This window comes from Salvelinus fontinalis, chromosome 21, assembly GCF_029448725.1.
Source record: "Salvelinus fontinalis isolate EN_2023a chromosome 21, ASM2944872v1, whole genome shotgun sequence".
NCBI classification, from domain to species: Eukaryota; Metazoa; Chordata; class Actinopteri; order Salmoniformes; family Salmonidae; genus Salvelinus; species Salvelinus fontinalis.
Window position 1 is genome coordinate 37,330,491 of NC_074685.1, and position 12,471 is coordinate 37,342,961.

Here is a 12,471-nt window from a genome sequence, read left to right on the forward strand (position 1 = left end):
ACCTGACTGCAATTTGACCACGCCCACCATCATCGCTAGTTAAAAAGGTTCCTCATCTCGGTGGCAGTCATTAGGGCATCAAATGGAGGAAACATTTCTGAAACAGGGAGGGACTACCTGGGCTTGTTTTCGTTTTCCATTGCAAACCACATTGAAACATTTCGTACAAAAGGGCCCTGATGAACACGACCCAGGCTAGTTTACGGTGAAACGCCGCCCCTCGTTACAAGTGTTTACAGGCGATTAGCCTACTACGACCCTGTGAGAATCCATGAACAACTCCACCCCCAAAACACTTGACCAATATGCCTGCTCTAAAATTAAGTAATATTGCGTGACAGTCGTATTATGAGCTGAAACAGCTTACAGATTGACTATTAAGTTTCAAAACACCTCCAATAATTGTGTGAGGGGGATGCGGGTTAGAGGGGAGGAAGGAAGTTAAGTCTCAACCAGGCCATATTATCAAGGACTAATGTATTGCTCAAGAACAGATGCTGAAAAATCTGCCAAGCATAAGAGCTAGGCTATCCATCACTATTGTGGCCTGTTCAATTCTGCCTCCTCCTGGTTCGAGCTACAAAAACCAAAAGAGACAACATGAATCTAGGGATGACTATCGAAACCAATGTTCAAACGTCATCGCGCTGAGTGATGTTTTACAGACTATTATAGCAACACGTCTCCATTCATTCCTGTAACAATGTAGGCTATTGGCTATTGTGTTTATATCTCACAATCTACTTCGATGTAGCTTTAGTGTAACAAAAACATGACCACAAGCCAGTGTTCACCAGAAAACATATTGTGTTACAATCACGTGTGACAGTAACAGAAACCACACTTTCCACAAATGGCATTACATCATGCTTGGTTTCTCAGGAAAATGTGTGAGATAAGTGGTTTCAGATGCCTGGGCTACACACTGACTGACTGCTACACACCGGTCTACTCTACACCGGAGCATCTGGGCATTCAGAGCATCTTCCTGGAGCGATCTGCCAACCGACCAGGTAGACCGGCTCGATCTCAATTTCATCTTTCCACGAGTCCTCACATCCTATTTCCTCACCTTGTTCTCAACCGTATTGCCGAATGTCCAACCCACTGGGCACAGACGTCAATTCAAGGTCTAATTCCACCTTCGTTTTTTATTTCATTGACATGACGTGGAAACATTGAGTCAACCGGTGTGCCTCCAGTGGGAAGTCCCCCTCCCCCTCTTGTCCCTTCTTCTCCAAAGCATCTTGGGGAAAGATGACGCATTTTAAAAAAGGTCAACGACAATATGCTAGACAAGGTGGGCAACAACAACAAAAAAGTCAGTGAAATAGATTACACGACATCAATAAAGAAAATGTATTTACGTGTAAATATTGACCTAATAGCATCATGCCGAAGTAAACTTGGAGTCACCAGCTGTGTTGTTACATTTAGGAATGTCACAGGAGTATCGCATCTCCGATTTCATGATGGGCATATAGCCTACTGTACACGGAGGGCTTTTTACACACATTCAAAATAACAAGAGCTGGCTAAAATAATGTATAATAGCCTACATAGATTTTTTTTTTTTTTTAAGTGGATGTCCACTCACTGTTTTCTTGCTCCCAAACGTCATCTTTGAATAAACTAAGCGCAAGCGAGCTCTAATAAGACAGGTAAATTACCAATCCTGGCGAAAGTGCCCGTCGGCTATAACAGGTCAAAATTGCAAACGAGCGTGCAAGAGAGCACTGAAACTAAGTGCAAAAGTGCTTTTATGTACATTACATCATCACGCACAGAATTTTTTTATACTCAACAAGTCAATTTGATGGAAACATACCTCGTGGGAAAATGTGCATACATTTTCTATACGGATTTTAGAACCTTCCCATGAAAATCTGTTGCCAATTGGATGGAAACCTAGCTACAGACAGACAGGCAGACGGACGGACAGAGGAATCACACACACACAGTATGGTGTCACCATCCCATTGATGGGAAACTGTCTTTGAACTCCCATCTCATCGCTCATAAATGCGCGCACACACACACACACACACACACACACACACACACACACACACATCCCAGCCAGGGGGCAGATGAACCAACAACACTAAAACCCGTAGCAGACAGACAAGATTACAGTCACGGAGATAGAGAGTGAAACCCAAACAGAAACATTACCAGTCCCGTTTGACCTGTTGACCTCTAAAACACCCCACAGATAACCTAGAAAAACATTACACTACTGTCTCCCGAACTACACGAGACACCCAATCATTCATTTCTTTAGTGATGGACTAAATTACAAAATAGACAGCGCCGACGAATGGCCGGGTGCCCATTCTATCTAACATCATCATCGGCCATTCTTTTCTGTTAATTTACCGACAATTCTACATGTTGAAATACCACCATTCGTCGACACCCAGCAGGTGATCTATTGCGCAAGGCCAGCGTTCGTTATGGTGTGTCCTTAACATTTCAGCACACAAATGCTTTCTTCGAAACCTCGGTTTGGTCCCTAAAGACTAAGGGAGTAGGCCTGATACATTAAACTGATTAGAGGGTGCGGCGATCAGTTTTTTCCCCAGGTTGATGGACTGTTACTCTGCACCTTGTCAACATTTTGGGGTGTGTGTCTCCAGCTTCTAACTGTAGGATGAGAGGCTGAATGTTCCCAACTTCAGGGTGCATCCCAAATGGCACTCTTCTTCCTATATGATCCACCAGAGCCCTATGGGTCCTGTTCAAACGTAGTGCCCTAAATAAGGAATAGGGTGCCATTTGGGACACAGATTCAGAGAACAGCAGCTAGGTGATCTCTGTCTGGAAATAAGGGAGAGTCCCTGTCCACACCAATGATGTCATACAGCGCCCCCCCCCCCACCACAGAAAGGACTTACGCATTACTGCCTCTCTGACACACACAGTTGCACGCCCAGCGGGCGAGTGACATTTGAGCGAATGTGTTAGCTACTTCATTTGCGTGTTGTCTGTCTGACACGTTGCTTTCTGATGCAGAGATCATCAGTTGAGAGATAACTATGACTCATCATCACAGAGGATGTGTGTCATTCGAGGTCTCAATAACATTTACTATCTTAGGGGATTCTAACATTTAGCTAGCAAAGGAAAAGTTCCTGAACATCGTTTTAGAACCTTTAGGGTTTCCTATATGTTAATATTTTGCAGATATTCTTGGACTGTGCACAGCTAGGGTCATGTTCAGTTGGCACGGAATGGGAGTCAACTTTTTGGGAAACGGAGGAAGTCCCATTGACACTTGTCCAATAAGAAGACTCAATAAGTGTAAATAAAAATGTTTTGCCCACTGAACTACGAAACTTGAGTACCCTGACAACGTGAACATTGTGTTCACATCATAATGGAAAATAGGTGAAAAAAATACCTCCGAGCTCTTTCACGTTCAGAATGGCATTCTGGAATGGAACAGCTTTGATGCTGAAACCTAGAAAGGAGAATTAAATGTAAAGCAGGAAGAAATGGCAGACATTGCTTTAAAAAAGAGGCAAGAGAAAGTACATGAATTTTGTGTTGGAAAATACTCATATCGTGCTCTTTTCTGCAGGTATAGGAATATGTCCCGTAATCTCATCACTTAACTACTGACGCTAAATTGATTCAATGCATAGGATACTTGACTGCTGTAACTGCAAAAAAAAAACTTGATGCAGAGTAAGGAGAACTGTATAAGGAGCATTTGGACTGTGATTTCATCAGGTGGAGTCGAACCTCACCCGTCGTTGGCCCAATGTTGTCAGTGGCTTCACTGCAGAGTCTTGACAGTAGGCTGGTCTTCCCAGAACCTGTGAGTCCAATACACACCAGGTCATACTCTGGTCTGGGAGGGGGCTGTCCTTTACAGCACAGTGTCCTGAAACACTGGAGGTAGGAGGGAGAGGGGGGGATGGAGAGAGAAAGAGAGAAAAGAGGTGATCGAGAGCGGGGGAGAAGACAGATAGAGAGAAGGGACACAGAGTCAGAGATCAGTCATTGAGAGGTGTGATGGGCAGAGCTAGTGCACAGTGAGTCCGTGTTTTTTGGCGTTTGGACGCTGCACCCACGTCACCCACTGATCTACTCTGTGACACTACTGACGTCTGTTCTGTCACTGAGCACGCCACTCTGGAGACGCCAGGCAGGATCACATCTGTTAACGCCATCTGTTTCCAGCCAAAGATACTATAAGATTTGGAGAGGAAAAAACATTGTGTCCTCTCTCTCTTTCTCTCCGCTTTCATTCCAATTCAGATGTGCTCAGCCACACTACATTTCCTTTGAACTCACATAAAAAAGTGAGTTCACTTCAAAAAGAACCTTTGAGTCGTATATAGCCTGTAGAATGCACACGACAGGCACCCTGTGCATAGTAAGAATGGACACATTGATACTTGTATAGGGGCACAGGATGTTGTGAGTGAAGTAAACCTCAAGATGTGGTATGCAACATGGTCAAGGGACTGAGGGACTGCTACTCCGTCAACACGGAAGATCAAAGAAAAAAGGGGGCCTCCTATTGAAATGGAAACCAGGGACGCTGGCCACGGTCTCACGCACGCGCACAGAGCACACACAGGGACAGTAAGGGCCCAATAGAGGTGATGTCATGTTTCTTCCTACACAACAAGCAAAAATCGGCCTCCAGTCTCCGGTTTGTTCAGTATAAACAGATCCCTCACCTTTCTCTGGGTGCTGATAAAGGACATGACACGGGTCAGACTCTGTAGATTCACTGTAGACTCTCTGCAGGGTCTCTCAGCAGACTATGCAGCTCAATCACAGAAACCCAAACCAGAAGCATGCTCTGCTCTGTAAAAACAGCAGCCCCACTGACCTCCTTTTGTGCTACGAGATAAGACAAGGCAAACCTTTCATGTTGCACAGATGCTGCACCAGATAAGCATGTTCATCACTGGTACATACCACTTACAGACCTACCAGAGTCTGAAATAACAACTTAAAATGTATCGTAACATATACAGGAAAGGATTAAAAGGTAGGTCAGGTTGAGATTTTGAAAGTCTACATCAGTATATGATTGATAACAGCACAGGGACAGTGTAATCAATGCGCCTTAACTGTTGGCTACCATTACAAGGGAAGAGACTGCTCTCTGGTGGCGATTATAGGAACTGCGCCAACCTACATTGAATATATGGGAGATTGTCTTTTGGGTAAAAGACCGTTCTCTGTCTCGTCTCCTCCATCCTCTCTTCTCCATAACCCGGAACCCGATAAGTGGTTGAGGAGTGTGTCAATTCGTTAGTAGGCTTATGGAAGAGTGTCGTCCCCTCCTCGATAGTCACCTTTCATCGAGGATACTAATGTGTATCCTACCATAGAAGAGTTTAGAAATCTGCCACAGCCCCTTAATCAGCTTTTGTTTTGTCAGAGGAGAAAAACATACACACGTTTAAAAACAAAATGTTAATTATTATTATCTACAAAATAGTAACTTAATTTGTTATGAGCACTTTGGGATCCACCCCTGCAATCCACCCCTGGCTAATGACGCGCGAGTGGAGAAGGACCGTTTCCATTCACATCAACTCTCCTCGATTATCTTTGACCTTTTTAAGGAGGTGAGAGAGGTCAGAGTGGAGGAGAGCGGAGGCGAAGGAGGTGAGCAAATCTAATTGATGAAAGGCCAAATGCTCATTTTCTCACATCACTATTATGAGATGGTTATGGCAGGACCAGTCTGGAACAGAATCTCTAAAAGAAAAAAGAAAATTCTAAAAGAGATGGCAGGCTCATGAAGTATACCTAATCAGATGATTGACAATAATACAATTTTCAGAAAAACTAAAAAATGATGATCCTCAACTACGCCAAATAAAATGTCCAGCTTGTGAATTACACTGAACAAAAATATACAGCGCTTTCGGAAAGTATTCAGACCCTTTGACTTTTTCCATATTTTGTTACGTCACAGGCTTATTCTAAAATGGATTGATTTTAAAAAATCTACACACAATACCCCATAATTACAAAGCAAAAACTGCAGTTTTTTTATTTAAAATATATTACATAAAAAAACTGAAATACCTTATTTACATAAGTATTCAGACCCTTTGCTATGAGACTCGAAATTGAGCTCAGGTGCATCCTGTTTCCATTGATCATCCTTGAGATGTTTCTACAACTTGATTGGAGTCCACCTGTGGTAAATTAAATTGATTGGACATGATTTGGAAAGGCACACACCGGTCTATATAAGGTCCCACAGTTGACAGTACATGTCAGAGCAAAAACCAAGCCATAAGGTCGAAGTAATTGTCCGAAGAGCTCAGAGACAGGATTGTGTCGAGGCACAGATCTGGGGAGGGGTACCAAAAAATGTCTGCAGCATTGAAGGTCCCCAGGAACACAGTGGCCTCCATCATTCTTAAATTGAAGATGTTTGAAACCACCAAGACTCTTCCTAGAGGTAGGCGTCCGGTCAAACTGAGCAATCAGGAGAGAAGAGCCTAGGTCAGGGAGGTGATCAAGAACCCGATGGTCATTCTGACAGAGCCCTAGAGTTACTCTGTGGAGATGGGAGAACCTTCCAGGACAACCATCTCTGCAGCACTCCACCAATCAGGCCTTTGTGGTAAAGTGGCCAGACAGAAGCTACTCCTCAGTAAAAGGTCACATGACAGCCCACTTGGAGTTTGCCAAAAGGCACCGAAAGACTCTCAGACCATGAGAAACCAGATTCTCTGGTCTGATGAAATCAAGATTGAACTCTTTGGCCTGAATGCCAAGAGTCAGTTCTGGAGAAAACCTGGCACTCTCCCTACGGTGAAGCATGGTGGTGGAAGAATCATGCTGTGGTGATGTTTTTCAGCGGCAGGGACTGGGAGACTAGTCAGGATCGAGTCAAAGATGAACAGAGGAAAGTTCAGAAAAGATCCTTGATGAAAACCTGCTCCAGAGCGTAACAGGACAACGACCCTAAGCACACAGCAAAGACAACACAGTGGCTTCGGGACAAGTCTCTGAATGTCCTTGAGTGGACCAGTCAGAGCCCAGACTTGAACCTGATCGAAAATCTCCGGAGAGACCTGAAAATAGCTTTGCAGCAACGCTCCCCATTCAACCTGACAGAGCTTGAGAGGATCTGCAGAGAAAAATTGAAGAAACTCCCTAAATACAGGTGTGCCAAGCTTGTAGCGTCATACCCAAGAAGACTCAATGCTGTAATCGCTGCCAACGGTGCTACAAGAAAGTACTGAGTAAAGGTCTGAATACTTATGTAAATGTATAATGTATGTAAATGTTTTTTATACATTTGCAAACACATCTAAAAACCTGTTTTTGCTTCGTCATTATGGGGTATTGTGTAGATAGTTATTTTCTAATCAAACCATTTAATACATTTTTGAATAAGGCTGTAACGTAACAAAATGTGGAAAAAGTCAAGGGGTCTGAATACTTTCCGAAGACAGCACAAATGCAACAATTTTAAAGATTTTACTGAGTTATATGAACTGTAAGGAAATTTGTCAATTTAAATAATTTCATTAGGCCCTAATATATATATACAGTTGATGTCTGAAGTTTACATACACCTTAGCCAAATACATTTAAACTCATTTTCACAATTCCTGACATTTAATCCAAGTAAAAATGTATCGTAACATAACAGTGTCTGCCATCTGCCCGGTACAGTTGAAACCGGGATTTAGCTGTGACGAGGACACTTCTCCAGTGTGCCATTGGCCATTGAAGGTGAGCATTTGCCCACTGAAGTCGGTTACGATGCCAAACTGCAGTCAGGTCAAGACCCTGGTGAGGACGACGAGCACGCAGATGGGCTTCCCTGAGACGGTTTCTGAAGAAATTATTCAGTTGTGCAAACCCACAATTTCATGAGCTGTCTGGTTGGCTGGTCTCAGAACATCCCGCAGGTGAATAAGCCGGTCCTGGGCTGGCGTGGTTACATGGTCTGCGAATGTGAGGCCGGTTGGACGTACTGCCAAATTCTCAAAAAACAATGGAGGTGGCTTATGGTAGAGAAATTAACATTCAATTATCTGGCAACAGCTCTGGCGGACATTCCTGCAGTCAGCATGCCAACTGCATGCTCCCTCAAAACTTGAGACATCTGTGGCATTGAGTTTTGTGACAAAACTGCACATCCTTTTATTGTCCCCGGCACAAATAAGCTTTTTGTGTGTATAGAACATTTCAGGGCTCTTTTATTTCAGCTCATGAAACATGGGACCAACATTTTACATGTTGTGTTTATATTTTTGTTCAGTGTAGTTTATTATTTCAACTCCAACACCAGGTGGCATGTGCCAGCAAGTTATTCCATTACTGAGAATTTCAAGATCAGATGACAAAGCTTGAGCAGTCCTATACCAGACAGGCAAGTCTAAGAACAAACAGACAACTTGACTAGCGTATTTGTAGTTGGGCTCCCATGGAGATAGAGAGAGCGGGTTGTGGGGGTTTTAGGGGCATGAACAACAGGTTGAACCAGCTGATCAATAGCCAATGAGTCCTACCTGAGGGAGTCCTTGCAGACCCCTACTGCAGGCTTGCTATAAGAAATGGTCAGGAGCAACAAGACACACCCACACTAACATAAACTGAGTGTACAACACATTAGGAACATGGTCTTTCCATGACAGACTGACCAGGTGAATCCAGGTGAAAGATATGATCCCTTATTGATGTCTACTTCAAAATCAGTGTAGATGAAGGGGAGGAGACAGTTAAATATATTTTTTTAACCCTTTAGACAATCGAGTCATTGATTGTGTATGTGTGCAATTCAGAAGGTGAATGGGCAAGACAAAATATGTAAGTGCCTTTGAATGGTGTATGGTAGTAGGTGCCAAGCGTACCGGTTTGAGTGTGTCAAGAACTGCAACGCTGCTGGGTTTTTCACACTCAACGCGTTCCTGTGTGTGTCAAGAATGGTCCACCACCGAAAAGGACATCCAGCCAACTTGGTTACCTAGGTAATGAACCACATGCATTGAATCCACTGTACTACACAACAACAAAGACTGCATTAAACGTGTAATAATAGACGTTGTGTCTGCTGCTTGCTGTGACCGGAGAGATTTCTCTGGCCTATTCTTAGCCGACTCTGAAAATATCCCAGAAAGAAGGAAACTGAGGCGTGTGAGATTGCTTCCATGTCATCGGAGCGGATGACACCAGGGTTTGTTAAGGAAGCATTTTTACCTCCTCGCTGACAGACAAATGCTGCCTTGAGGACACACGGGGTCCAGGATAGACTTACTTGCCAGACTCATGGCACGCCACCCCCTGAGTGTCAAAGGCATAATGGCTGTGGGAAAAGCCTGGTCCATGACAAACTTTGTAAAGTGTAGGTAGGGGCTGAGCCCTGTTCAAAACGTAACAATCAACATCAAAATAGGCCTACTTCTTAAAATCTTTTGGAATTTTTTAGATATCCTGTATGTTCCATAGACTGAAGCACAATCAACTGTAGGTAGGGACTGAGCCGAGCTCACTCTCCGACCCTTTACAATCAACATCCAAATAGTTAATCAAATCTTTTCAAACAATGACATTGCGTTTTTAAAGGGAAACTTCACCGCTAGATTTGGGGTGTTTTTCCAGTCTCCCTACATAATTATGAATGATGAGAGGGCGTATCAGACATTAATATGCACAATAGCTGTATTTTAGAATTTTCGTGCCGGGAGAGTTCAACCAATGATGTCGTTGGTTGATTGAGCTTGCTGTCTGATCTAAAAATGAATGGAGTCACATTTTGTATAAATTTTTGTGGCCTTTGTGTTTCGCCGATCACGTGAGTAGATATGGTTGTCCTTGTTCAATAGAGCAATTGGACATTTCTCAACGATGTTCCTATCTGCCAGGACATTGCAGGATATCTAGGTTGAGTCGTTATCCCTGGCTTTGTAAAGAGATACAGCCTGACGGGAGCCATACTTGCTTGTTCCCACCCTCGAAGGCAGGCTTTTCAAAACGGGGGTTAAAAGCTACTCATCCTATCCCATGCCCCCAATTGCTGTAAACTTAAGAAATCAGTGCCATGGCAACACAAACAATGTGAAGAATGGACTTTATCCTTCTGTTATTAAAATATTGACACCTTGTTAGTCATGATCAACCTGACTGCATACAAGCGGCTGTGGGTCCTACTCCACACTCATCCTCAAACTCCCTGAATGTGGGAAATACCTTTGTCAGATATACACAAGAACTGTAATGCCTCATCTTAGCATGTAAAGATTTGTGTTTGCTTTGTGTTGATAGTGAAGATAATAGGTAAAGAAGATGATCAAGGAGGGCAATTCCACGGTAACAGAATGAGGCTGACTCATTTTGCGCTATAAAAGTACGCCAAACAAAATCCATTGATTGCAAGTTAAACAATGCATACAATTCTATGAACAAGGACTACTTTTAAGAATTTACACTGAAAGTAAAAAATAAAATAAAAACTAATTTATTCAAAGAACAGTGCAGATGTAAAGTTTGGTAACAGAATGACGGTAAAAGCTCCCTCAGTTTTCCAAAAACTCTTAAATATCTACTTTGAACTAGATGGTAACTTTACAAGTAAAGTTGTGGGGCTTGCTAAAGCTCTTTAAAATACTTTTTGTGGTAGTGGAAGAAGTTAAGTTGTACTAATAATTATATTACTAGAATAGTGAAATCATTTCAAATGCCCATCCCTAGTCAGTAGTGGTCTTTAGGTTATCAGTAGTAGTGGTCAGTAGTTGTGTGGTTGTGGTTAGTAGTTGTAATTTGTAGTTGTTTGGTTGTGGTCAGAAGGTTAGGTCAGTAGTTGTGTGGTCACTAGGCGTGTGGTTAACTAGGCGTGTGGTCAGTAGTTATAGTGATTTAATGTGTGGTCAGTAGTTGTGTGGTCAGCAGTTGTGTGGTTATGGTCAGTATTTGAGGTCAGTCGTTTTGGACAGTAGTTGTGTTTGTCGTCAGTAGTTGTGGGGTTGTGGTCGGTGGTTGTGGTCAATAGTTGAGGTGAAGAGTTGTGTGGTCAGTAGTTGTGTGCTTGTGGTCAGTAGTTGTGTGCTCGTTGTCAGTAGTTGTGTGATTGTGGTCATTAATTGTGGTCAGTAGCGGTGGTCTGTGGTTGTGTTGTTATGGTAAGTAGGTGTGCGGTCAGTAGTTGCGTTGTTGTGGTCAGTAGTCGTTTGATTGTGGTCAGTAATTGCAGTCAGTAGTCGTGTGCTTGTGTTGAGTAATTGTAGTCACTTCACCCTCGTCATAATTTTGCCCTCTGCGTCTGAGTATACATAGCAACAGTTCTGTTTGGGCTGCTCAATGATGACACAAAGAGCTGTTAGCTGACGTTATCTAGCCACGTTGTCACTCTAAACTCCGACAAACAGCTGTTACCTTTCTATTCCTAAATTTGCTCCATCCAATCAGAGGCATACAGCTCACCACTCTCTTTACAGACAGGAAAACTAGCCAGTTGAGCTATTTAGCGCAACGAACGTGATTCTGAGAAGGAGGACGGAGCTAGTGAGCATTACAAATCTACTCTTTATCATTCCAGGTCGTCCAGACAGGGGAAGCATTAGAAATCTTAGCGCTAGCTGTTCGGTTCGAAACAGATTCACAAATCATGGGAATTTGTCGAGTGATGAATAAGTTCTCCCTCTGAGTCAAGTTGATAGGCAACAACAAAGTTTTTCTATTAATCTAAAGAAATACTGCACTCTGACCCACACAACTTATTTGTGTGGCAGTGCACCTCCTTGCACAAAGGCGGAGGTAGCGGTCCTGCTGCTGGGTTGTTGCCCTCCTATTGCCTCCTCCACATCTCCTGATGTACTGGCCTGTCTCCTGGTAGCGCCTCCATGCTCTGGACACTACGCTGACAGACACAGCAAACCTTTTTGCCACAGCTCGCATTGATGTGCCATCCTGGATGAACTGCACTACCTGAGCCACTTGTGTGGGTTGTAGACTCCGTCTCATGCTACCACTAGAGTGAGAGCACCGCCAGCATTCAAAAGTGACCAAAACATCAGCCAGGAAGCATAGGAACTGAGAAGTGGTCTGTGGTCACTACCTGCAGAATCACTCCTTTTTGGGGGGTGTCTTGCTAATTTCCTATAATTTCCACCTTTTGTCTATTCCATTTGCACAACAGCATGTGAAATGTATTGTCAATCAGTGTTGCTTCCTAAGTGGACAGTTTGATATCACAGAAGTGTGATTGACTTGGAGTTACATTGTGTTGTTTAAGTGTTCCCTTTATTTTTTTGAGCAGTGTATTATTCCAGCCCAAGACTGCCCACATGTGCCTAATTGGTTTATTAATACATTTAAGTTCATAATTGTGCACTCTCCTCAAACAATAGCATGGTATTATTTCACTGTAATAGCTACTGTAAATTGGACAATGCAGTTAGATTAACAAGAATTTAAGCTTTCTGACAATATCAGATATGTCTATGTCCTGGGAAATGTTCTTGTTACTTACAA

The 12,471-nt window shown here is 43.1% G+C and overlaps 1 protein-coding gene across 2 annotated transcripts in view; it reads right to left on the reverse strand.

Moving 5' to 3' along the window:
• The window catches only part of LOC129818826 (ADP-ribosylation factor-like protein 15), a 62,043-nt gene that overhangs the window by 31,076 nt on the left and 18,496 nt on the right, over nucleotides 1–12,471 (reverse strand). For both annotated transcript variants that reach the window (XM_055875085.1, XM_055875086.1), the window contains 2 exons: nucleotides 3,753–3,897; nucleotides 3,404–3,463 (listed from right to left, as the gene is read on the reverse strand). In XM_055875085.1, coding sequence (XP_055731060.1) covers nucleotides 3,404–3,463; nucleotides 3,753–3,897 — 205 coding nt within the window. The remainder of the gene's footprint in view (nucleotides 1–3,403; nucleotides 3,464–3,752; nucleotides 3,898–12,471) is intronic.